This window comes from Aythya marila (genome assembly GCF_965140915.1).
Source record: "Aythya marila genome assembly, chromosome: 1".
Lineage (NCBI taxonomy): Eukaryota > Metazoa > Chordata > Aves > Anseriformes > Anatidae > Aythya > Aythya marila.
The window spans coordinates 10376483-10404049 of record NC_139042.1 but is presented as its reverse complement, the minus strand read 5'-3'; the positions used below and the strand labels follow the sequence as shown (position 1 = coordinate 10404049).

General features: G+C 42.6%; 1 protein-coding gene across 1 annotated transcript in view; it reads right to left on the bottom strand.

Moving 5' to 3' along the window:
* Window positions 1-27567, bottom strand: part of LOC309873773 (protocadherin Fat 3-like) — a gene marked incomplete at its 3' end in the record, with an annotated part of 322738 nt that overhangs the window by 214945 nt on the left and 80226 nt on the right. Inside the window, exon 2 of the mRNA XM_082751488.1 lies at window positions 12735-16046. Coding sequence (XP_082607614.1) covers window positions 12735-16029 — 3295 coding nt within the window. The 5' untranslated portion in view covers window positions 16030-16046. The remainder of the gene's footprint in view (window positions 1-12734; window positions 16047-27567) is intronic.

The following is a 27567-nucleotide window of genomic DNA, read 5'->3' as shown; positions in this document are numbered from 1 at the left end:
AGCAGAGCCCTGCAGGGAGGTGGCAGGAAGCAGGAGTCAGGATCGTGCCTTTATCATGGTCAGAACAGACACGTGCCAGGTTGAAGGGAGCTGGGAATCACAGCCTTATTTTATTGCAAAGACGAGATTCTGCAACAGTGATTCAACTTAATCCAGAACAAGCTGCTTGCTCTGTCTGGATGTGGCCTTCGGGGACCACGCTGCGGAAGACAGCATCTTCCTGGAACAAGCTGACCCGAGGAAAGGGATCACAGCTCCTCTGGCAGAAGTTCCCAATCCCTCCAGGGACTTTCCAGGACAGCCTAAACCCTCTTGACAAGGTGGACTGGATTATAACTGGCAGTGCAAAGCAGCACGGCTTCCCTTGCTCTGACCACATGGTTAATTCTGACCACGTTCAATGTCTAGACAGAGCTTCTAACCAGTATCAGAGGAGTTTTAATTTGTGGGTATGGACAAAGAGAAACAGATTTTCTGAGAATTAGATGGATTTTATCTTTGCCAGTGACAGATTAATGTTCATTATGAAAGACTAAGCAATTAAGGGAAATCCCCATGAAATAGCTGAAACATATGCAAAAAGTTTCCAACACTGGTGTGTTTACATGAAGGCAACAAAAACCCTTCTGTGCTCTTAACAATATAACAGTACAGCACTTGGCATTTCAGGAGTGACTACAGCCTGCGACCTCTACCAGTAGAAGGCTTTTTTACTTCCAGCATCAACAAATTAAAACTTCATGATTTGCAATTCAGATCTTGCCTTCCATGTTCAGAAGGAAGCAGCAATGATTTTGACAATAAATAGAGGGGGAACAAACTCCAGAATCAGACGTCCTAAATTCATTAGGTCACATTTATTAAACAGATTTTGCCATTTACCCCTTGGACAGCACAGCTAAATGCCAGTCCTCTTCCTTCCTCTCCAAATGTCACTGTGGGCGCACGCTTCCTTTCTGATTATTTTCCCTTTCTGTAGAAGGATGCTGTGCACCTCAGAAGCTGCTTGCTGCCCACACTGAGCCACACACTGCTGAAATGAAGATATCTTGTTAAAGGCAGAGCCACACCAGGATGCAAGGGAGATGCACGCTCGTAAAAAGCACTCGATCTCATTAGCAAATGGCTGGTGTAACCGCTCATCACAGAGATGAGGACACATCATCAATTTGCTCTGCGTGTAGGTACCGAAGGCGCAGAACGCACTTCTCCGTCCCTGGTGCTGCAGGAAGAGAAATAACACATTAAAAGTTTGTGAGGCTTCTAATGGAAGCCCTATCGGTATTTCGCGTGGGATGAATTTGCCATCCAGCAGCTCTACAAAGGGTTTCCTTGACTGGGAAGATGAGGCGGGTGTCTCTGAAGAGCAGCGATGAGCTGACCGCCGCTGGGAAAGGTTAAAGCGAGAGACACGGCCATGGCTCCAGGAAGGAGCCCACAGACACTCGCTGCACTGAGTGCCTGCCAGAAGCATCGGCTCCAAAGCCCAGCCCCAAAGCCCAGCTGAGGTCTCACCCAGAGCCCCTGAGGCTGCCAGCAGCTCTGAGAGCCTGGGGGGCTCCTGCCATCCCCTGACCAGGGCTAGCTACTGGTGCTTGTGGTTACCAGTGCTCTCCCCCAGTGCAAAATATAGGCTTATAGTCCCAGAGGAAGCTGCGTTAATCACTGACTTGGACTGCGATCTGTTATCACCTAAGAGTTACTGCCTAATGATAATTAGGCGAGGTTAACATAAAAAACCCTCAGATAGCCAATGAAAAGTAGCACAGCACAACACGGTTCTTCCTTACACAGCATCTCAAGAAGAAATAATACCAGATGATCTGGAAGGTCTCTTCCAACCTTAATGATTCTATGATGCTAACAAAATCTGGTCCTCTTAAAACCAGCTCCAAGATCCTGTGTAGCAGAAGATGGGTGGTCTTGTATAGAGAGACATACTGCAGTCAGAAGAATCCATCCCACTGTATGTTCTGGCCAAGTATAGGTTCGTAACAAAGATGTTGAACACCTGAAGTTCCAGCTGTTTTTAATGAATTTCTACATTGTCCCGCTTCCCCCTCAAAAAATCAAACTATTAACTTATCTACACCTCTCACACCCTATCACTAAAATGGGAAACTACACAAACATCACACATCAAAGAGCTTCCTTCATTAAAATGTGAAAAATAATTTGTGTACTTTAGATGAAAGGTATTTGGGGACTGTGAAGTATCCTTGCAAATTTAATTAAATCCCATAGTTATTCATAAAAAATAAAGCTTTTTGGGAAAAAAAAAAAAAAAGTTATTAAAATTTTAACTGATTCACAGTTAGGATTTTTTTTTTTCATTTTGCAAAATGTCACCTTATAAAGTGAGCCAGTGGTGAGAAGCAAAACTATTTTTAATGAGCTGTGTGTGAAGTTACATTTCCAGGACATGAATCTTCAGTAAAACTTTCAAATGAAATAGGAGGAAAAATCCCCAAATAAACAGGCATACCATTCATTATGGGCTGCAATGATCTACAAGTCAGAAACGAATCTGCTAATGTACATTTCGACAAAACTGAAAAACCAAACGCTTCAATAGCGAAAAAAAAGAAAAGGACCAACCTAGCCCTCACATTGTGGAAACAGATGGCTATTTAAAACCACATACATTCAGATTACTCTCAGGCCAAAGTAAACACTTCTTAATAATTGGTCCTCACATTACTTAGAGCAGTTAGGTTGAAAGTTGTTCCTTACAGTCGCTAGGATGATTATCCATCAGCGTTGGTCACATGGCACACAGGGCACAGGCACCCACGTTTCGCTCTGGACAGAGGTTGTGTTTCTGCCTCTAACACAACCCAGAAAAAACTCCTGTTAGTTCACCCTTGTGTCTCCCCACCCCACTGAGCCCAGCACCCAGATCCTTTTGGGTAAGTGACCCCTGCATGGTCCTCGCTACAAATCCCTGTCCCTTGTATTGCTTGTTGCAACCTCCTCGTCAGCATCCACCTCTTGTGCTGGGCCCCACTCCTGCCATCTCAGCACAGTGAGCACGAGGAGTCCCATCCTTTGTGCTCGTTATCTTCTGAAGGGGAAGCTCAGGTTGGTAACTCAAAACTGGTATTTTTGCTGGAATAATCGGCCACCCAGCTCAGTCCAGATGCAGATCTCTGAAGCTCTGTAGCCTGGAGCTGCATACATCTCAAGTCTGTCATTTCAGGGAACTGTCAATCATACCTGTAAAATGATAACATTTTGCTCAACTATCAGTGAAAATACCATCAAAGTAACCGAAAAGCATCTTCCAAGAGAAGAAACTCCAGGGCACCTCTCTTGTGAGGTGGGTTTCTGGTCTTCACCTCTAAACAGGAGGGAACAGCTGCAAAGCTGAGGCATAGCTAGCTGTGACAAAGTTTGGCTGCTACCTTCAGATCACGGCACAGACACTCAGGAGCAAACACCACCTGCAGTTGAACGGGGTGGGTCAGATGAGCTCTGCAGCCTGTGTCTGTCCCCCAGTCACGTAGACAGGATAGGCTGGAGGCTCCCACAGTCCTGTGTGCCCCCATGCTCATTTTCCTTCCACTCTTCGGAGTAGAATGGTGAAGGGAACACAGGGGGATCTGTATTGGGTTTACACGGCAAGGTTTGGTAGCAGGAGGGCTGCAGAGGTGGCTTCTGTGAGCAGCACCCAGCAGCTGCCCCATGTCAGATCAGAGCCAGCTCCAGACAGCTCCAAAAGGGACCCACTGCTGTCCAGAGCCGAGCCATGAGCGATGCTGGGTGGGCCTCTGGGAGAGCAGATTGAAGGAAGGGGAAATCTGCTGTGCTACAGCAGCTGGGAGAGAGGGGTGAGAGCTGAGAGAGAAGCAGCCCTGCAGCCCCCAAGGTGAGTGCAGCAGAAGGGCAGGAGGTGCTCCAGGCACAAGGCAGCACAAGTTCCCCTGCAGCCCGTGGAGAGGCCCCTGGCAGAGCAGGCTGTCCCCCTGCAGCCCACGGGTCCCACATGGAGCAGATCTCCAATAGTTTCTCACTGCTCTAGCTTGTTACTAATAGGTAATAAATTTCGTTAATGTCCCTATGCTGAGTCTCCTTTGCCCGTGATGTTAACTGTTGAGTGATGTCCCTGTCCTTATCTCAACCCTCTAGCCCTTTTCATCATATTTTTCCCCCTTTGAGGAGAGGAGGGGGAGTGAGAGGGTGGTTGTGGTGGAGTTCAGCTGCCCAGCTGGGTAAAACCACCACATTACCCAGCACAGCCCTGCATCTGCACACACCTCCTACTCCCACAGTTCAGCACAGAAGGGCTTGTTAAAGCCAAGAGCACCCACCTAAGACAGGCCCAGTCTGACTCCCTCAGCTTTCACCACCTCCTCAAGACTCACCTCACCTTAGCTGAGCTACATGTTCATGTCCAACCTAACTTAGATATTTAAGCAAGTGAGCAAAGGCCAGTGAGATGAGCACCACCTCATGTTATGTGGCTGACTTCACCTCCATGTCACCTACACACATGCCTGGAAGACCAGGAGCTGCAACCTGCAGACCATGCAGCTGCCACCCCGTGCTGCTGCCCTGTTCTCTGCAAAACACTGGGGGCATGGAGCCTGCAGGAGTGTCCTGAAAGCAGACACAGAAAAAGATGTGACAATCTGCTAACTGCATGTGAACATGCCTGGCAGTTTTTATTAGGTGTGGATAAAATGATCGGGTCAATGCCAATGGACAAGTCAAGTTTGAGAAACACAAAAATGCATGGGCTCAAACGCCTAATGCAAACCAACTGCAGTGAAAACTCCCCACCCACATGCACAGAGTTTGGCTTTCCCTCAGTTATTTCTTACTGGCAACACTTCAATGCTAATAAGACACCATAAGTGTATAAAATGTAATAAAGATGTTTACATTAAACAGCAGACTACAGATTAAAAGAATCTGTTCCATGAGCTATAGAAGCTCATCTCTGAACATCTATTTTCAGGTAAGCCTGTATGTAAAAACAGAAAAATATCTGATAGTAGGAGTTGGCTTTTTTGTTTCTTTTTCTTTTTCTTTTTCTTTTTCTTTTCACCTTGCTGACAAAGACCTAACAAGTTCCAAGACTTGAGTGATGAAATTAGCCAAGCTCAGCCTTGAAGTATGACACAATTTTTAAGCAGTGAGAGCAATGAAAAATTTGGAAGAGCTTTCCAAGAAAGTGCCCAATTCACCATCACTTACGGTCCTTGAACAGAGAACAGCTTTGTACATAGCATGCTTTAAGCCAGCTTCCAAGTTAAATCCTGGAGCCTGCACATATACTGTAGTAGGGTGAGAGATATATGTACTTGTATTTTTAATTGCTCCAGTGTTACCACCTGTCTGTGCTCCAAACTAGTCCCAAAAATTCCTGACCAACTCTGTCCAGTTTTATTGCTCCCTAAAAAGTCACATAACCCGCTGCAAGGGTCAGGTTGGAGGATACATCCTCAGTATTACTGGCCACTAGAGAATCCTCTTTCTTGGACTTGTTTCAGGAAAGGATCAGGCAGTGCAGCAAAGTGGTTCCATGTAATCTTACACACTGCTGCAACATCCATCTTCCTTCTCCTCTGCACATCCCAGGAGGACAGGACTGCTTGCATTGCCCTCAACATGCTCATCAGCTTGCAGTTTTGCATTAAAAACATCACTTCCCATGCCTACAGGCTTCCGCTTGTGCCTTGGAAGTGATAAAATGGATTTTTCCTATCAGGTGTTCAGCTGAACTGCTCAATTACCACAAATCGCTCATAAGGGAAGGTAGATCATGGTCTGAGGTGATCCCAGGATAAAGCTGGTGCTCAGACATTCAGACTGAATGGCAAATGCTGGAAGTAAATTTTCCCTCAGTCCAACTGGGGCTACTGAGTGGCTTGGTCCCATGGCTGACTCTTGGGTATGAGCTTGATGCAGGAGCACCTGGTTGTAATTTAATGGACTGTGATGCACAGGATAATGCAGGAGTCACTTCTGGACTGAAATACTAGGGGACAGAATAACAGAACACAGCAATGTAAAATAGTCTTGAAAACAAATCTCAGGAATGATAAAGGTGACAGCTAGGAGGAAATACAAACAGTGTATTTCTTTATTAAATAAATTAAGAGATTGAAAAGAAATGTCCTATCATCAGGAGCCTCCTGAATAACAAAGGAGGTTCTCTAAACATTTTCCAAAGAAGGGACAACACGCAAATAACAGCTAACTATAAAAATTGTACATCATGAGCTGTTTTATGCAGTACAAAGCCAAGAGAGTTGAACAGCTTGAATGGAACAATTCTGCATGGCTGGTCTCACTTAGGAAACTTTCAAAATATGTCAGAATGATATTAAGGACTCTTTAAAGTAAATATTTTTGTAAGCTGATGCATTGTTTTAGGGTTCGTGTTATTAAATAAAATCTTAACAAATTCATTCCAGTGAAACCAAGACAGGCCTTGTTTCTTTACTAATTTACAGCTACGAATTATAAATACACGGACACGGAATTTATCAAAAAAACTTGTTTCTCCACCGCAACTAATTTTAAAGAAAAAGAAAAATGCGAACAATTACTTTCCCAAAATTGGAAATCATAAATGAAGGAAAGATTGCCCTATTAAAAGCTGCCAGAGATAACACAGAGTAATGATAACACGTTACGGCAGACTCCAAAATAGCTGTTCCCAGGAATGCTTTATTCATGCCTGACACAGATAGAGGGTGACAGATCAGAGTTTGGCCAGAGCTGAGCTGCGTGATCCATCTGGCGTGCTCCGCCCCAGAGGGGACCACGCAGGAGAGCCGTCGTGGCCAGGCTGAGCGCCAGCAGCTTGGTCCTGGGTGACCCCTGAGAGCATCCTCCTCTCCCGAGGCAGCACCCACCAACACCACTGGCACTGCTCTGGTGTCTGGCCTGAGGTTACTCTGAAAACTTTGTTTTTGGAAGCCTAGGCTACTTAAACGGCTCAGAACTACTTGCTCTGGGCAATGAAATTTTCCTACTCTCACCAAGAAAATGAATGATGTCTGTAACACTCACACCTCAAAACTCTGCAGTGAATTCAAGTCTATGGTGAGTCTTCACAGATTTATCCACTAGCTCTTACATACTTTCATAAAATTAAACAAGCAGGGGGAGGAAAAAAAAAAACAGCACATTTCACAAAGCATTTTCATTTTTACTTGATGTTGTTTCAAGGAAGCGCTAGTAATGGTCTCACATAAATGTTTATCAGACCACTCAAATTGTAATAAATGAAAGTATCCTTCAACTTGCATACACAATAACCAAAAACTATTTTAGAAGACAGCAACAAGATGCAAGGAATCTGAAGCAATAAATTTATTCCCTTCTGCCAGACAGTTTTAACGGTGCGAGCAGGTCTGTTTTATTATAAACTGTATCTTCTGGTGTTTCTTGTTTCCATTATTAGTCATTTGAAGCCATTATTAGGGCTTTCCAACACCAACTGGCTTCTTTTTCAACTCCCAGCAACAGTCTGTCAGTAATTTCAATCACTCCTGAGGCACCTTAAAAGGTCTCAGAACAGAACATCAGACCGCTGTACTTGGCACCGTAAATCAATCCATGGACTTTGTAATAATTTGAAATCCACCTCCACTTAACATGGTCTTTAAGATTTCAGTGCTGTGAAAGACAGGCTTGGCTTATTCATTTGAATTGTTCAGGGCTGAAAACACCTAAAGATAACAAGTTATCAGGGTCATCTCCAGCTTGTGTTCTTATTAGAGGGGCTCTGCAGGGGTGGAAATCTGTGCCATCTAATGCCAAAATTTAAACTCTCAACAAAAATCAAGGGACTCAAACTCCAGAATAACCTCAGAAAAGGAGGCTAGTAGGTTTTGAGTGTTAAGTCCACACTTCTGGGCTTTGCAAGAACATCAAAGATCCCATAAGCATTTCGCTAACAGCACTATTGTGTTTCCATATTCTATTTCAGTGCAACTTAAGATGTTTTGATGCTTTTGTGAGAAGCTGCAAAAGACTGACTGCTTCAGCTTTTCCACCTATGCAGTGGGGTTAGTCATTCTTTGCATCCTGGGGCACCATCACAACAACTCCTGTCAAGCCTGTAGAAGTGTCTGCAGCAGCAGATGCTGAGTGTGTCTAGTCTCTGCTCCTCCAGAACTCAGTTCATTCCCCTTCTATTAGCAGTACATCCACGGGTAAAGTTGGGGTAAATATAGAAACACTTCTAGTGCCAGGCTGTTACATCAACTGCTCAAAGAGTAGAAACACATGCCAGACTGAAAAGTGGAGCTGGAGTCAAAAACACTGCTGTTTGGTGAAACCACAAATCATGAAAAAATGAGAAGGAAGACGTCAGCATTTAGGCTAGAACTGATCTCATCTAAGTCAACCTTTTGAGAAGTCAGGAGATCTCACTAGCTGTCGAAGTTCCTGTTGCAGCCAGCACAGCAGTACAGCTGGATGGCAATTAGTCACCCAAGGTAGGTGGTATCATACATGTATGGCCATGTGCGCTTGCTGGAGTCACCACAAGCTCCTGAGACAGCAAAAATACACCACTTTTGCTGTGGTATCAGCACTGCAACCATGTATACACCAGAGCGGAGAAAATCCAGGATTTTAAGTGAGTAAGGGACTTCTGACAGAGACCACTTCCAAAAGACCAGTTGTATCTGTTAGAGCTCTTGCTAGGATGAAAACTCAGAGCATGCTGCCATCCCCCTAAAAACTGTTTATTTTATATTCCAACACTCTAGAAATAAAGACAGTTTTTACACAACTCTTTTCTAAAGAACTGCAATTAGCAGACTGGTGAGGAGCATGGAGAAATACACCAGGTGACGAGGGGTACTAGAGATGAAGAAATGTCTCCATCTTCTCCATAGCCCAAAAGCTGCATAAGGGGAAGCTTACCACCCATTTCAGCAAGTGAGATCAAAGCATCGGAGTTTAATGTCTTTCTGTAGATGGAAAAGAGGGTGGGATGCTCCTGTCCAGTGCATTTTCAGAGCACGACTAATCTAATTTATTTTTTACTACAGTGTAATATGAATAATTTCTCCATCAACTGTTTTTCTCTGTCAATTATAAGGAAATCCTGCAGTGACTACCTCTGACTGTGCATGAGCACATTTCATCATGTAGATTACATCTCAGGAGTCCAGAGAAAGGGAGAGATGTAAAGAAAAGTGGTTCTGAATGGAAGACAGAAGGAAAAAGAGAATCCATAAATGGCAAAATCACGTTACATCTCTCAGTGCGGGGTTCTTAAATGGCAAGCTTGTGACATTTATACCAGCAGTCAATAAACAGACCAATGAAGAAAGAAAATCAATGAGTTTGAACTGCACACATAGGCTGGTGACAAACTGAATGTCCATTGAGGCAGGCATCAACAAACAGAGTTCTCAATTTAAAAAAATAACCACTTTTTTCCTTCTAGAAAAGTCTTAAACCAGTTGTTTGTTTGTCCGTTAATGGTTGTTTGGTTCTTTGTTTGTTTGTTTTTTTAGGGGGTGTTGTTTTTATGCCAAGAATCATGAGTTGTGTTGTAAACCCAAGAAACATCTAGTGTGATGGCTAAGGTGCTAGTGTGAAAGTAGGGATGGAGTTGGAGGAGGTCTGAATCTACTGCCTTCTACAGCAGGAGAGTTTCTATTGATTTAGAGATTTGCACTGGCTTCATCTCCTGGTAAGAGAAGTTACAGTAAACCCAGAGAAACAAATTAAGAAGTAATTCAAGAGGCTGTGGGACCAAATATATGTAAAATTCAACTTCATCAAATACTTCTAGCTGGCAAGTGCTCACTATGCTTCTGGTTACTACCATCTGTGAACTGGAGTACCTAACAGTGAATGCTGCCATGCAACGTCAATCCTCAACAGTGGTCCTCCATGACACAAAACAAAGGGACACACTGCAGGAAGAAAATCCCCAGCCCAACCCTACGACTCATCTCATATCAAAAATGGCAACAGCATCAAGATTTGCACATATACCCTTTGCAGAGAGATCCACCTTGGCCAATATGGAGAGACTCCAGGCCTGCAGACCACACAGACCACTGCTCAGACCTGAATGCAGAGGACCTGTTGTGGCACCTGCACCAGCAGTCAGCTCAAGCTCTGGAGAATTAGATGCACCTACATGCATCTGTATGTACCTGTAAAGGAATGAGAACAATGCCAAGAAGCACGTGGCAGCAGAGCACAGTGAGCATGCACTATGCAGGTCAGATCCTCCTTGGGTATCTCCATACCCTCTTCCCCTCCTCAGTACAGACGTGCCCCAAGGAGCACAGGCACAGCTCACTCAGCACACGGGGTGACACCATTACGATCGAATATTGTGAAAGAACAAAAATAATGCACCCAAGCAGAAATATGCTGAAAGCACAGACTTGCTTGGAGTCCAGCCTGCTCACATCAGGATGAATTTGGCCCAGTTTATATCCTAATGATTATAATGGATACTGCAGTCTTCTTTTCATTAAGGCAGCAGCCAAAAATATTGATTTGTTGTACTTCATGCTCCTGCTTACCTTCACAAATTTCGTGAGAGACGGCGTATAAGCCAATAGAGTCGGTCAGTTTAAAAGTGACAAATTAACTGCACTGAAAGTAAATAAACAGCCATCTCTTTGTAAATTAATTCAATATGCGACTTGAGCTCTTTTCTACAGCTAGATAGCTGATTCATCATTCAGCAGTGTTTAAGTTGCCACCAGTTCAATAGCAGACTATTAATGTTTTGTCCTATTTGACACAGCAGGTCAAATTTGGCACTCAAGTTACAACAGCACAACAACAGTGGGGTAATACCTGAACCCCAAATCCTGCTCTCCATGCATCCCTGGCCCAGTTGTGCACCCAAGCGTTCTTCAAGTTGGTTTTGAGATGACTTAAGATGTATCAAACAGCTGGGGAAAATATACAAGAAGAATCTAAAGATATCTTGAACTACTGGATTATGAAATATCTCCTGGAATGGCTTTGTGAGACAGCACAGGCAACAGGGTTGGCTCTTCAAAATACTCTTGAAAGAGCAAAAGACAAAGATATGCAACTTTTAAAACTCTGTTTTATTGTGGTGTGTTTTTTTTTTTTCTTTTAATAACTTAGTTTCTTTCTAGAATTGAAATCAAGTACATTTAATGTGTAATATCAAGTATGACTCACACTCATCTCAGAACATGATCCATGTTTTTCTGAAGAGGGGCCCTAACTCGGTGCGAGCTATTACCCTTAATAGTCTAGACACACGGCAATAACTTAGGTTAATTTATTAATGAACAACACACATACTAATTTATCCTCCTGGAAGCTTGTTCCCTAACAATTCCTTTCAGTTCACTAAGTATTGAATCCCAAGATTTTCAGAACAAGGCTGAAGCATTTAGACCAAACTCCCATTGCTTCAAAAGGAACCCTTTTATCTGAAGTCCATGCTACTCAATAAAGTAGGCTAACATTTTTAAATGCCGGAGCTTAAAATTGAAAATCATGTTCAACCGCCTAAATAATGTTGCCCAAGTTCATTCAACTGCTATTAACACTGTAGGATATGTGAGTTCTTAACATTTCTAGAAATTTGAGTAGGTGCCCTCTTGACTTCTGACACTCAAGTTTAATGTTTCTGGACACAAGGTTTTGACTGTCATCTGTGCACAGCTGCAGCACAGAGACTACAACACAAATAGAATAAAAATATTTTCAACTGCTTATGTTCAGACAAGATCCACAGCATTTGTAATGTCGTCTGTTTTTCATAATGTTCAGTTTAGAAAGTTGACATTTGATTAAACAGTTTGAATTTGCCAAAACATACATTTTAATCTTATGCTTTAATACCACATTCTCAATTAAAAGCTTCAGAAAAAAAGACATACAAAGTCTGCTTAAACCACAGTAAGCCCACAGACCCAACATATTTAATATAATTTTTAAACTGTTGACTAATATTTTCTAATGTCTTCACTTCTTCTAGTACCACAGCTGCGCCATTACTCCCAACAGCTATCAGACATATAAACAGCCAGATCATTAGCCGTGTTTTACTAGATAGCCTTTTATACTTGGTGTTTTCCACATTTTCCAACAGGGTGTGGTAAAAGTGAAGATTAACATCTTCAAAACCTTCACTCTGTTAATACTACTGCCACCAAGGAAAAGTCAGCACAGGCTGAGTGCATCTTTCCCTGTATTCGTACCCTTCACAAGCACGCCTACGCTGATGAAGACAGCATGCTACAAGAAAGCATATTATACAGAATGGCACATCATTCCAGACTGCTGACTCCCATGAAAAATTACTCCCAGCAACAAGGACAAGACCAAAAATAAGTTTTAGGATGAAATAATTCATATTTCCTGCCCCTCACTTCCTTCCATTGGGTTTAACACTGCATTCAAGGCCATGAGTGTTACGACTCTGTGGAGGTGACCTGAGTAATTTACAACGATCAACAGATAATACAGTGACTGCAAGAGAGTCATTACGCACCTATCACTGCTTCTTAAATGGAGTCATCACATAGCAGCTGAAAAGCCATGTGCATTATTTCACTCTCATGGAGTAATGAATGCAACCAGGTAATTAAATCATGTCATCACTGTGCCTGGAAAATCCTTATTTGTAATTTTATCTTGCCTGTTATGAAGAATCAAACTTCTTGTAATGTGCAGAAAATAATTATGCCTAGGTTTCTCTTTTGCAAGAACCTCCATGAAAGGCAAAGGAAATTAGAAATGAAACTCACCTGTTTCTTCATCTATGCTGAATCTCCCCAGCCCACTGCCGTCCCTGATGGAATACTGGATCTCTCCATCCCTTCCAGAGTCCTCGTCTCGAGCAACAACTTGCAAAACACTTGTACCAATACGCGAGTTTTCCTTTACAGATCCAATGACAGCAAAGTCAGGAAAATAGGGGGTATAGAGATTTTCGTTAACATCCACTACTTCAACTTCCACAAAAGAAACAGAAGAGAGAGAAACCGGGCGCCCCTTGTCCTTTGCGCGCACCGTCAGGTTGTAGAACTGCTGCTTCTCATAATCGAGCTCTTTGCTCAAGCGGATAGCACCGCTTGCTTTGTCTATCTCGAATCGCCCGTTGTAATCGTTCACCAGAGAGTAACGGACTTGACCTCCCAAGCCGAGATCTGGATCATGAGTTTCCAACCAAGCTATGACAGTGCCAACTGGCAGGTCCTCAAGGACCTTCACATTGTAGCTGGATGGTATAAAGGCTGGAGAACAATCATTGACATCGTCTAAGAAAACCTTCAGAGGCACAACAGAAAACTGCTGATGGCCACTGTCTGCTTTGTCCCTAGCCTCAATTTTTAGTGTGTAGTTTGCTTTTGTTTCCCGGTCTAGCTGATCGGCCACGTACACCACTCCCGTGGAACTGTTGATGGCAAATTGCTGGGTGTCCGTAAGCACCGAGTAAGCCACCTCCCCATTGGATCCTAGGTCTTTATCTCTGGCTTCTACTTGGATAATCTCTGTACCAAGACTTGTACTTTCTAAAATGTTAACTGAGTAACTGTCCTGTAAAAAAACAGGCTTGTTATCGTTTGCGTCCTCTACAGTGACAGTCAATAGTCTCCATGCAGATTTCTGTGGATTACCTAAATCATAAATTGTAATATTAAGGAGATAGAGCTCTGTTTTTTCACGGTCCAAGGGCATAAGAACTTTAAGTACCCCTGTTTCCATGTCAATGTTGAAACAACTATCTCCGTTACCATCAGAAATTGTATAGACTACTTTTCCATTAAAGCCTGAGTCTGCATCATAGGCTTTTATCCTTAGGATGGTGGCACCAACTGGCAGATCCTCTGAAACCATCACATCAGTAGGGAAGGTTTTGTCAAAATGTGGTGCCTGTCTGTTCACTGAATAAAAATCGAGAAAACCGTCTTCCAAATTCAGCTTCACATTTGCTTTTGCCTTTTTGAGCAATTTTTCTGCTAGCTTCTGAGCAACTCTAGTCTCTCTACAGCTAAAGGTCTTTGAAGACACTTTCCCATGAACTACCGAAATATTAACAAACATAGCATCAGCAAAGTTCTCTCCATCAGTGGCTGTTATCTTAAGGCCAAAATTGCTGTTCTTTATGCCAGAAGTAATTAGAGATTTTTTAAGTTGCAGGACACCAGAGTCAGGATTTAAATAAAAAATGCCAAGCTCATTTCCAGAGATTATTTTGTACTTTACAAGCTCTAACTCATCTATGTCTATAGCAGAAACAGCAGTAATGTGACCACCAACGGGAAAGTCAGATGAAATCACTCCCTGACATGCCACTTTTTCAAAGAGGGGCTTGTTATCGTTGACATTGCCAATGTATATGGTGACATTCACCTCGCTTTCATGGCGGTAAGGAGAACCCCAGTCAGAAGCCCTCACAATGAACCTGTAGCTTTCTGGTGAGGACTCAAAATCCAGTTCTTCAGATGTGCTGATGATACCTGTAAACTGGTTTATTATAAATGGTAGCGAGTTCAGACTGGCAATGCTGTATGTTATGTATCCATTTTCTCCCCTGTCTTTATCAACTGCTGAAACTGCCAAAACGCTATAGCCCACAGGGACACTTTCATTGACAAACGAGCTGTACGAAGGCTGCTGGAACTCCGGAGTGTGATCGTTGGCATCTTCTATCCTGACAGTAACCTGTGCTTTTAAATCACCACCTTTGTTTGTATATACTTCTAATTCGTAGAGGTCCTTCTCTATGATTTTCAAAGGACGAGCGGTAGTAATAAGGCCTGTGTTGGGATTGATCTTAAAATAATCAGCATCCTCACTAGGAGATAATCTATATTCCACACCCAGTGGCTCAGGCGTAAGCTTAATTACTGCAACCACCACACCTGGAGGTGAAAATTCATTGATCAAAACATCATAAGTTTCTTTTTCAAACTTTATGGGTATACTTTCTTTTTTGGGACTAGCAATGTGGACCAATTTGACCGCAGAAAATTTCTGAGGAGATCCTTTGTCCTTTGCTTGGAGAGTTAGGTTATAACCATACGGGAAACTGTCCCAGTCAATAGGCTTTCTTTCCTTTATTTTGTACTCATTCATCCATTTACCTTCTTTAGTCAGAAAGAACTGTTCTAGCGGATCTCCTGCCACAATTGAAACAGATTCAATTTCTCCATTGGCTCCTTCATCTAGGTCATCAATGTTAACAACTGCATAGGTAGGCTCCTTGTCTGATGGAAAGGGAATATGCGTTACTACATTTATCGTTGGAGCATGTTCATTTATACGTTCAATGTGAACATAAAGCTTGGCCGTACTGCTTACACCGTTGTTTCCATAAAGCTTCATCCCACGGTCCACAGCCAGAATCTCAAGGTCATATCTGTTTTTCTCATCATAGTTTAGCCGGCCACTTAAGGAGATAACACCACTCGTAGGATGTACTGAGAACAGATCAACTTTGTTTTTGAAATAGTAATAAAATTCACCGTTGGACCCAATATCCGCATCTGTTGCGGTCACCTGTGCAATGCTAGTCCTTAAAGGAGTGCTTTCCGCTATTGTGACAGAGTATGTGGTTGGTGAAAACAAAGGTCTTAAGTCATTCATGTCCAAGACCTGGATGTTCACTTTTGTCCACGCTTCTAAGTCCTCACCTCTGACGGACCCTTTCACTATCAATAAATAGTTGTCCTGAATTTCTCTGTTTAATATAGCAGAATTCCCACCTTTAGTCCTTATTCTTAGGAAACAAAAGTCAGCAATGATGACTTCCTCTGCTTTAAAAAAGCCCTCATCGTCGCCAGATACTATCCTGTATTTGATATCCCAAGAAAGGTCGGCCAAGGTAATGCCCATTCTTGTTTGACTGTTGACATAGGTCCTGGCTGCCGAATTTTCGTACACGGTAGCATTGTAAGTGGAATGTGTGAAGTGAAAGCCAAGTGGTGCAGTTCCACGAACTACCTGGCAAAGGGAGGCCAGGAGCTTGACAATCAGAAGGGCAAGGCAAGACGGAGGTGGCCGTGTGCCTGACCAGAGGCCCATATTCACCTCCATCACATCTTTCTTTCACCCTGTGACAGAGAGAGAAAAAGTGAGATAGTTAATCAAGAGATAAAAAAGGTACTGGAAAAAGCATTATTTCAATATTACTTACTAAATTTGTACCTGAAAATGAAATATACAAAATAACTAGTTACTACATATTTAATAAAACAGAAAGGGAGAACACTACACACAAAAAAGCAATAGTTTTGCATTCTTTTTTTACATGTGATAACATATATACATAACCACACATATATACATATGTATACACACATGCTCATACTTTTTTAATATAAAAAAACGCTATGGTCCCAACCGCATCTGTATGTACATGTGCACAATACAAAATAATAATCACAGTAAAAAAAAAAAAAAAAAACCACATTTGGGTAAAAAATATATGGATAATTCACACTGAAATTGTTATTTTTATTTAACAGTAGTTGCAACTAAGTCTAAACTTGTTCATTTTTAGAGCATATTGGAAGACTCCTTTTCAGTCCCAGCCTTTGGGGATGAGACAGGATTTTCATTATCTATGTAGCATTGTGATAGTCAAATTCCCGATAGTTATCAGGTTTAATATGGACAGTTAAGAAAGATCAGATGGTTAGTGAAATTTGAGCCACCAAGAAAAAGCAGTACATAAAAATCACCAGCCAACCATTACTGCAATTACAGGTGCCTACAGTAAAATCAAAATAAAGGTAGAATTATGGCTATTTAAATGCAATCACATACACATACCCAGATAGTGAGAACAGACAAAATACAATGAAGAAAATAAAACTACTCGATAAAGTTCTCATATAAAGAGTCAGGTTAGTAAATGTCACAGCTAAGATCAGACTTAACTCTGCCCTTTTATATGTACTACAATGCATCTGTAATTATGATCACTGCTATCCATCAAGTACATGTGGTAACACACAGTAAATAAGGACACAGATGAGCATTTTTGAACACTGATGAACACTGAACACATTCAGTAAATGCTCCATTATTTATTTATATCACTCCCATCTTAACCTAAGAAAGGTAAAGACCTTCTCCAGTCTGCTGCCTGTCCTGCTGCGGAACGGCCATCCTGGCTAGCAAGAGCATGAAGACATTCTTAATTGGATAGAGTCAAATCCACCTTGCACCAAATTTCACTCCAGCAGCTCCAAGCAGAATCTGGCTACAAATAAAGCACGTGGCTCCATCGCCAGCAGTCTTAATCCACAGGTGGTTCCATTTCAGCCACCTCAAAGTAGCAAAAGCCCTTCCAGCGAGAGCCCTTCATTGATTGCAAAAGGCTCATTTTAAGTATTGAAATGCAATTAGTTAGCAGCCATTTGAGGAAGATATGGAGATCCTCCATACAGTCCCATTGTGCATTAGTCCCACTGCCTCACTTCATATATCTGAATTTCCAGGTTAAACGGAGACAGGGTTAGCGGAGACACTGGCTTGAGACTGCTGGAGGGTGCTGCAGCAGCTGTGCGCCAGGCTGCTGCTGATTGCTTTCCACAGAAGGAATGGAAAGGAAAGGAGCCCGAGGAAACTAGTCAGATGCTTAAAGTGAGGCAGTGTGAAAAAGCTTCTTTGTTACAAAGTACGTTCACCACTACTCATGAAAATCTTAAAAATCAATTGTAAAAGGCAATTATTAAAAGACCCACCGCACACATACATTGTTCTCATTGTCATTTAAAAGCTGCTTGAAAATGCAGTTTTCTTCAAGCTAGAATATAGAGTGGATAGGAAAAGTTGTCGATAATGACAGGAGTTAATTTGAATTTCCAACATGATTTCAGCATCCCCTAGGAGGTTTATAAATTGCAGACAAGTTTTGGAATATGAATTCGTGTTAGTTATCACTTCCAATATAACTGAATGACTACTGCATTTTTAAGTACTAATGACAATCAATTTATTGCACTGATGTTATAATGTTCACACAAAACACTTAACTTCCTGATCCCACAGTCTATATCCCATTGCTTAACACGTTAATCAGTTTGATCAGTTCTCCCAAGTATTTGTCAAGGCACCCATCTTTCAATACACTTATTTTCACATACAGCCTCCCCCAACCCCCCCATGTTTCTGATTTATTTTCCATTACACCAACAAAAAAGGGAACTGTCCATATTGAAGATAAAAATCTAAGATCTATCACCTCTTGGACTTGCATTTCCAACTAACAGGCAAATCCCCACAGAAGTACTTGTGGCACTTCCTTTTCTGAATATCATACATCATATAAATAACATGTTAACCCCTGTAGTTTATACAGAGAAGATGTACAAACATAGACTTCTCCAGCATGCTTTGTGTATGAGCTCCCCATGCTCTACCCATGCCCAGGGTGATCCCCAGAACACCTAAGATGAAATTCTTCAACTAGGAAAGACTTTTTAATGTTGTTGCCATTTCACTCTACTAAAAGATCAGAGCAGTGGCACCTTATTTTTCAGCACACTAAACATTCATCAACTTAATCCACCCGTGTGAAAACATCAGAGTCCCCTATTTTCATGGAGCTTTATGTGAATCACTTTGAGCACTGCCATGAAAACTGCTGCTTCAGCCTACCGTGGGAGAAGATGCTCTCAAGTAGAAAATACAAGCAATATACTGTCTGCTGCGTAGGAACAGCCAGCCAAGGAAAATGAGAAATCCTAATGGGAAAATCCCAACTCATGACAAAATAAAGGGCTGTGTCTCTTCTGTGAAGTGGCACTATTAAAATCCTCAACAGGCAAGTCACTGTGCTACCACCACATTTTACCAAGAACACATCAGCATCCTCTCTCCATACTGCAGTACCAGCTTTCCAGGTCCTCTGTAATCAGAAATCAGCTACTCTGAGAAATCTGTTGCTGCAAGCAAAATGCTACATGCAAAACAAAATAAACTGTACCTTCAGGTTAGCCATACACAAGGTTACAGACTCCACAGTGGCAGACAGGCACCACTATATATGTAGTTACAAAGCTCTGTGACCAGGGGAACCTAGCAAAAAAGTTGTGCATATCCCAGGTAATATGACAATGTCATGCTCCCACTCCGTTTATTTATTTATTTTTAGAGAAAGCCAGGGCTGAGACCTCATCTTGAATACACAGCCGCAAATCCAGTTACGTCAATGGTCTGTGGTTTGTGGTGCGGTGCTGAAACACTCGGTTTCCACCTACAAACAATGCATGACACACACATGCATACATGCGTATGTATACACAGCATGTGTGTTTGTGAATGCACTTTAGTTCTGTATACATACATAGACACAAACACACAGTTTGTATATTTTTAAGTATAATTTCAGGGTTGGCACTGGAAAAAGTGGGCCTTCCCATCAGGCAGCACTTTCAGAGTTTGATTTCACTTCAGATATGGTATGTAGTGCTGTAACAAGCTCCTCACTGAAGTTATTCATCTATCCATATATTTATATGGCCATCATCATTATATTATTGGAAAGTCCCAACAGACAAGCTATTAAACTGCCACTTGGACTACCCAAGAATGTTTTATTCATTTACTGAATTCCTTTCTTCTGGGATATTTGTTTTTAAGAGCTCATAATACATACATACTTAATGCACAGGAAATGTAATGCGATAGGTTACAGAAACAAAGTACAAAGCAACCCACCGTAAATTAAGAGGCATTTCTTTAAAGGCACTTCTTGTCAAAAAAATGTTATGGTTTCGAGTGAAGAGAAAGATTGTAATTACTCGTGGCTGATTTTGAAACGTTTGGGCAGGAGCTACTCCAAAAAGGAAAATAAATCCCCTGATACTGCTCAACATAGTCTGAAGAAGCAGAATAGCTCTTTAGCAAGAATAGAGGTTAAAACACGAAACCTTCTAAGTACCCAAAGAGGCAATAAGATGACACAGAGAAGGAGTCCAGCATCCTTCCACTTTAGCTCACATTAAATCCTCTGGTCTTGAAGTGAAAAGAAAGAAATGGAGAAATAGAACAGCCATTGATTTTTAACTCTCTTAAAAATAAAATTGAACTCTATGATTTAGTTCTCATATTTAGTTCTCCACTCATCCACTTGTCCTCTGTTCTTTGAACAAGAATTATCTATGTAATCCAAACCTTGTAGAGTTTTGTACCTGTAGGGACCTGTAGGTGGCTGGTGCTCCATAGAGGAGCTGTGAGAGGTACAAGTGTTTTTTCATCTCGGCTCTGGCAATCTGCAGCCTGGGCTGTATCCAAACAGACTGGGAACAACGACTCCAGTCCCAGGGACTGCCAGGATTCCCACACACCGAATCTGTGGGTCTGATTCAGTGTGCAGACACAAAACAAGTGCTGTGTGATCCTCTGTTTGATTTCCTCTCCCAAGGCTAATTCTCCTCATCCCAAAGATCTCTATACCATAAAATACGTGAAGACGAAAACAATATATATATACTCTTGGGTAAACTCTAAAATTATTAAACAAGTGCCAAAAGGACTTTTAGAGTACATAAGGAAAACAGCAGGTAAACTTCTTCAGCAGGCAGAATGAATAAGCTTTTAACAAGACACTACAGGGAAAAGAAAAATTTCCTCTCTCATCCTTCAAGCTCAAGTACGTCCAATGAGATAAGAGTATTTTCAGCTGACCATTGCATAAATGATCTTAGTGAATGTAAGTATATAATACAAATATTTAAGAATTTCTACAGGTCCTTTGAAAGGGAAGAGAGAAGAACCCAATCTGCCCTTCACCTCCCATCTTCAGCAGAAGGACCCAATAAAGCTCTTATCTAAAGGATCCTCCAGGCTTCAGTATGCTGGGAGGAGAAAAAACATATTTTAAATTCAGATGACAAATTTATGAGAATCAAGGTGATTATGAGCCTTTGTGCATAGGGGTAAAAAAGGTCAGGAAACAGGGTTTGGTCTCATTTAAAGGTTTTTACCATGATTTTTATGTTTCCAGAACAACCTGTGAAAGTCAGGCTGCTTCCTCAGAAAGGACAGGAGTGGTGACCTCTAGGTATGGAATAATACTACAATTCAGAAATACTACTCTATTCTCAGGAAAGGAGTCACAATTCTCATTCAAATGGTAGCTATTAAAGTTCTATTACATAAGCAGCTTTACAGCAAAAAGGTGTATAGATGAAAACATGAAGGACTTTTTTTTAAAAGGCAGGAAAACATTAGCTTCACATGTACATGACAAATAAACAGTATGTATTGAAGTGATGAAACGGCAGCAGGAACAGCAGCAGATTTTGTTGTAAGTGACCTCAATCTTGCAAGTAACTCCTTCCTATCACTCAAATAATGTCAACATCAGCAGTAGTCTATCTCTTCTTAGGGTCTAATCATCAGATCAGCAAACCTACAATATCGCCATGCGGCTCCATCCACCTGAACAGAGCCTCTTATTCTCAGTGCTATTTTCTATCAACAACAGCAATCTGCCCCTACAAAAACTTCTGCATGACCAGGTCAAGTATACCTGCAAAAAGGTTAAAAAGCACTCTTGATTCTTTTTCAGTTGTTTCCTATTTAAGTTCCACATCAAGCTGCAACATTGATAGGAAAAGATGTTTTTCACAATGCTGTCAATGTCAAGACACGGAGGGGGGACCCGTGTACGTCGCTGCCCTCTCCTGGAAGGAACCTCCTCCGTAGTGCAAAACTATGGAAAACTTCAGAACTCATGGAAATTAGTATTTAAGGCATATGGAAGATGGTGATCTAGGAGTTGGATGGATGTCTGTCTACCAACCTTAGGCACAGACTAGAGACAGCGGTGGATTTTATCCTGTCCCCTCAACATGCAGGCAGTATCATTAGCACGTGGTCAAATGAGAATAGGGGGAAAAACATGAATAACGGCATGTTATTTTAAAAAACAAACAAACAAAAAAAAACATACCTTAAAATGGCACATTCTCTACTCAGATATCTTTCCTGAACTGCACCCAGATGTACCCCACAATAACTTACCCAGCTAGGAAAGGCTTAAAATTTACTGGCCAGGAAAAGAAATTAGAATATACAATAAGAATATAGAGTTTGTGCCATATGGAAATGAATTAAAAATGCATGTTCAGCTCTAGGCAGGAGGGAAAAAAAACGCCTGACTGACATTGACGGTAGATTTATGCCAGGGGATATATATTCACAGGGCTACCTGCTCCCTGATGAATACAAAGATATGATTTTCCATATAGATTATTACATCATGATGTGTTTATCCCAAAAGAGAAGATGAAGACAAACCAACCATTTCTGCAGAATAACCCCTTGCAGGAGACAGCGCTATAAATCCTAACCTTCCTTGTAGCTGCAAATCCTCCCGCTGCCTGCATCTATTTCACAGGAGAGAAAGGCCGCTCAGCATGTAGCGAGTGTAATTCCAGGCCGACCCTAGGAAGTGAAGATTTAGCCACCCAGCCGTATGTTGTGAATAACTGGGGTTTGCTAGCAGGTGCTGGGGATTTTTCCATACGACACCAATTCTGGACAAGGATCAGTTCATCAGCAGATGCGGATGATAGTTGTGAGCAGGAGCTGGGCATCTGTCTTCCTGGGGAACTGCTGCAAAGGGTCTTTGGGACTCTCCCTTCCCCCTCGAGGACGAAAAACAGCTTGGGGAAAGAGTAAGGGGGGGGAGAGGGGAGGAATAATTTGCCGCCATGTGAGATTTGTCAAAAGGGAATTCCAGGGAGCAACCTTACAAGGGATTTGAGCTTGTCCCTTGGTGGTCTGTCCCGCTGGAAACAAAGCCTGATGGCCAGTTTTTATGCTTTATCTCCAATCCCCCCTGGCTCCTGCTTCTTAATCACTGTAAAATGGGGAAGCTCTGGGGCAGTTTCAAAACGAGCAAGCTATTTCCACTGGGGCTACATGCTCCCTCATGAAACACACTCAGAGATGCTATTACTTGCTTATTTGGCTTCTCTCTTTTTTTTTTTTTTTTTAACTTTATCTTATAAACCTACTCTAACCCCATTCAGGGAGCCCTGGTTTGAAAGCCCCTTCTAGACACAACATCACGATAAAAAAATCTAGGTCTGGTTAGTGTCACTTGTGTCACTGCTGGTCCTTCCCATCTCTCTTTGGGACCCCAAATCAGTGCCCTGGGACCCCAAATCTGCACTCTGGGCAGGTGCCTGGCACAGGCAGACAGAATCCCAACCTGCCACACTGCAGCACCCAGCTGCATCATCTGGGACTCCAGCAGGATTTATGTTGGGCAACACAACTGGGCTGTTTGAAAAAAAAAATTGCCCTTACTATACTGAAAATAATATAGGCAATTAAAACCAGACCAACTTTTGTAAAAGACCCTGGAGCAAGCTGATCTCTAATTTCTATGCCTGGTGAAAGGCAGCAATGGAAGGAGCTCCAACCCAACGTGATCTGTGACACAGCACCGAAGCAAATGTGCTGGCCCTCCTGATGAAAAAGCATCTCCCACCTTTCTCACACAAAGCCCTGTGAACAGAGTCTCTTCCATGGCAGCTTCCCTTCAGACCCACGACTCCTAGGCGCTGCCGGCCCCTGCAACCAGTCTGCTCAGTGCTCAGGATCCTGCACATACTCCTCCTGACAGTTTGCACTATCTTGTATAAACTATTTGGCTATAGTTTATAGTACGAAAGAAGTCTATCAGATTTACAACTACTGTTTCCAGGGCCATAATAGGTATATAGGTGTAAGGACTGGAGTAAGCTGTTACTCTCAGAGGGAAAAAAATACTATATATCTCCCTTGGCCGCTCTGTGTGTTGAGGCCAGGCAGCTCAAATGGTCCAGACTATTATATACGGGCAAGAGGCAGCTGCTAGGAAAAGAGATGAATATACAAAAGTTCTTCCCAGTTGACAGCCCCATATTAAAAAAAAAAAAAAAAAAAAAAAAAAGAGAGAGACTAAGAGAAAAGATTACAACGTGGCAAGTCAGAGTAATGGCAGTCCAGTGAGGATTTCACAACAAAAAGGACTGTGGAATAGTGGGGGTGGAACCAGATGATCTCCAAGGTCCCTTCCAACCCAGACCATTCTATGATTCTATGAATACAGCATTTCACCCCACACCAGAGCCCCGCTGCAGGTTTGTCCCCAGATGACTTGCTGAGTTAGAGAGAGGTGGTCTCAGCAGGACTGCTCCCTGCGGTGGCAGTCAGTGCTGCGAGGGCAGGTATGGATGGAGGCCATGGGAACAAGCAGGGGCAGCCAGGAGAGGGATGCACAGAGACAGCATGGGACCCAGTGTCCTAAGCCAGCAGAGTGCCATTTATCATGTACAGTAAGAGAAACGGAGGCAGAGGCATGTTCTTGTCTGCGGCACAACCAAACTCATTCTCCAGAAGTTTACCCTGGGTTGCTGATCCTCTAGTTTCTACCATAAAATGATAGTTTTCAATCCATGCAGGAGAAGCACTCAAAGTGAACTGAGAAAATGGCACTGCCTGAGCAATCCGGGGAGAAGTCTGCAAAGAAAACATATTTTGGATGTATCCAAGTGAAGCTTAGGAAATAATAATAATTAAACACAAAACTATTTGAGAGAGAGCTAAATCTTACCATGCTGAAGGGGAGAAAAAGAAAATAAAGTTTTTTTCTTTCTTGAGGCTAGAAACTGGATTGTTGTTTTTGCAAGGCTGTTTTTCTTCAAGATGGCTGTGTCACATGGCAAAAAAGAGAGATCATACTTGAAGCACAGGGAGCAAATATTTTGATTGAGATTCTCAACAAGTTTGAGATTTGAGAACGAAACCTAGATTTAGCAGCGCTGATTTTCCTTTTGATAGGGCAGGAATCTGCAGGGCGCTGGCACCTGCTGCTTCGCAGCAGACATAGCACAGAGCTGCCTCCAATCCTGAGCAACCCACTTAAGATGTCTACAACCAGCTCTAAATGCCTACAAGGGTCTGACTTCCAGGCAATGCTGAGCAACCATCTTCTGAAACACCGCTCCCAAAAAACTACCTCCCGCTGGCCCTCTTATAAATTAGCCTCTGACAATTTGGACCAAGCCTGAGCCCTCAGATGTCTGTGTAAAACAGAGAGAAATAATCACCAATAAATACAGCCACTGGTTTCTAAATCTTCCTGTGCAAAACATCAGAAAGGCTGCATTTTTATTTTTTTTCTAACAGGCAGCATTTAGAGAAAGGGCCAATGCCATACCTTTTTAAAATTACATCCAGTTCAGGCCATGGAAATTGGTTAACCTGCCTAAGTAAGAAGCCAAGCAATCTCTCAGATAAGCAGAATCCACACTGCAGACATTGCACTGGAAATAGAAAAGCTGATGGAGTTAGACTTAAACTGAACAAAGCTACCACAGAAACCTACACACTTCCTTTCCAAGCTATGTGTTAAGGCCAAAGCACGGCAAGGAGCAAAGCTTTCCATCAAAGATGGTCTTGGAACGTTACCTGTGTTAGAAGTACCTAAATCCACAACAGGCGCTGATTGCAATTATTTTCACCAGGACATTATAACACTACTTCTGATGCACAAAGCAGTGCTGATGGCACTAGGACAGACTTGCATGAACAGCACAGGAAAACTTATGATAGCATCTCCACCAGGTATCTGCACCGTGGCCATTAGCACAGCACTGAAAGGCTGCACGCTGAAATTTCTACCACACCCAAACAACTTACCCATACTGAAACCACACACACTCCTGCCCCAACCCCACAGTGGTCAGCTCCTGCACAGATATTTGAGATGAAAACCACTTTTTAGCTTACCAAACACAAGCACAACCCACTCTGGCTTCAGCTTTCCAGCTCGGCCCGTTCAGTTGCCGCAGCTGGGAGTCCCTCGAGGGCTGCTGCGTGCCCGGGGAGCTGAAGGTCCAGCATCGCAGGCACAGCCCAAAAAAAAGCTCCAAAGAGCAGAGATCCCTATTTAAAGCTGAACCATTCGCTTTTGTTTATTTATAGCAAACCCATTAATTGCCAATCATGTATTTGTTTGTTGGAAAACTAACACTCCAAAATAAACACCAAGTTGAAAGACCGTTCCCAGAACACTGAACGATATCAAGAACAGTGCTAAAAATGTAAATCAGAAACATCAAAACACATCATGATCTCAACTGAAGGAACAAACAATCCATTATTTCTGTGCCAGAAGAGAGGTTACCCATAAGCCGCCAGCTAGCTGCACAGTTATCTACAGTCCAGCAGTTATTTGTGTCCTGGAGAATGACAGACACCACTGTACAGTATGTTGAAAATATCTTCGTGGCAATCAGCATATGCCAGATTAAATGAGGTATCTCTTAGCGCAGAGTCTCAATAATCACCTTGGAAAAGTGCCTTTAAAATGTTTGGCATTAGAGGCAGAACCTCAGAAAAAGTACCACAGCATTTATTCATGTGTCAAAATCACACACAAAAAAAGGAGAAGAAAAAAGAAAAAGTAGATGTATTTGTTTTAGCCCTCTTCACTAACAGAGCTCCATGCTCCCCTTGGGAGAAGGCTGAAATTCCCTCTAAAATCAAGGAGTGCTGCATGGAAAACCAGTGAAAACAGCCTTACAGAGCTAGGGTCCGTCCCTTCCACCCCTTGAAAGGTGTTTAAAACAGGTCAAGTGCCCCAGCTGCCTGGGAAGCCCCCCAAGCAGCCGCACAGGGAAGCAGTAACTGCTCCAAAGCCAACTGCTCTTTACCTCCTAAAATCCTTACAGATTTAGGATTTTCCTAAAGCTCCCACATCCACCGGCTGTCAGCAAAACCTTGTTTCCAAAGTTCCTGCATCCACTCTGAAAATGCTGCCCTTCCCTTGAGCTTCCTGATCTTCACACACATCTGAAATCTAGATAAGCGCATACATTCATCCCGTTGCCAGATGAGGAATCAGGCACAAATGGACCAAGCCCCTTGCTCCAGCCACACTGGAGAGCCCCGAGGCGCTCCCACTGCCAGCTCTTGCTGCCTGCCTGCACTGCCCTCTGTAGCTGCAGAAGTTAAGGCAGGAAGGTTTCCCTACGAAGCAATTCTCACCAGCATCACATGGCTAAATTTCCAAAATCTGGGGTCAAGCACTGATTTTTCTCACCGTGTTGCAGTGGGTACCAATGAAAACCTGTCATTTATTCACAGTTTGGGAGCTTGGGTTTGGTCTGCAAAGTGAAACCTAGATCTTGAAAAGTTAACTGGAGACAATTATCACAAAACGTATAGTGTTAATAATAACAACAACAACAACAAAAATATTGTGAGCCCATTATGTTGTTGAAGATGGTAGCAAGAGGAGGGTCACCTCTTCATGCCTCACCCTTCTCCATTTGCTCTCCTAGAGTCAGGATCACCTGCAAGCCAAGGTCAAGCTGCAAAGCCTAAACTCTCAAGTTCTGGACAGAAAGTCCATGCATGCCACATGCACACCAAGCACTGGTTAGGGTAAAGCACCAAGACACACAAGACAGGTCCAGGCCTGGTTGCTCTGGCCATGCTTTCACCCTGTCTCCCCTTTAACTCCAGTTTCCTGCTTGCCTGCTTGGTCTAGATTTCTCCCCTCCTCCTGGGTGCGCACGTGGCAGTGGTGCCACGCCAACTCACCACGCACCCCACAGA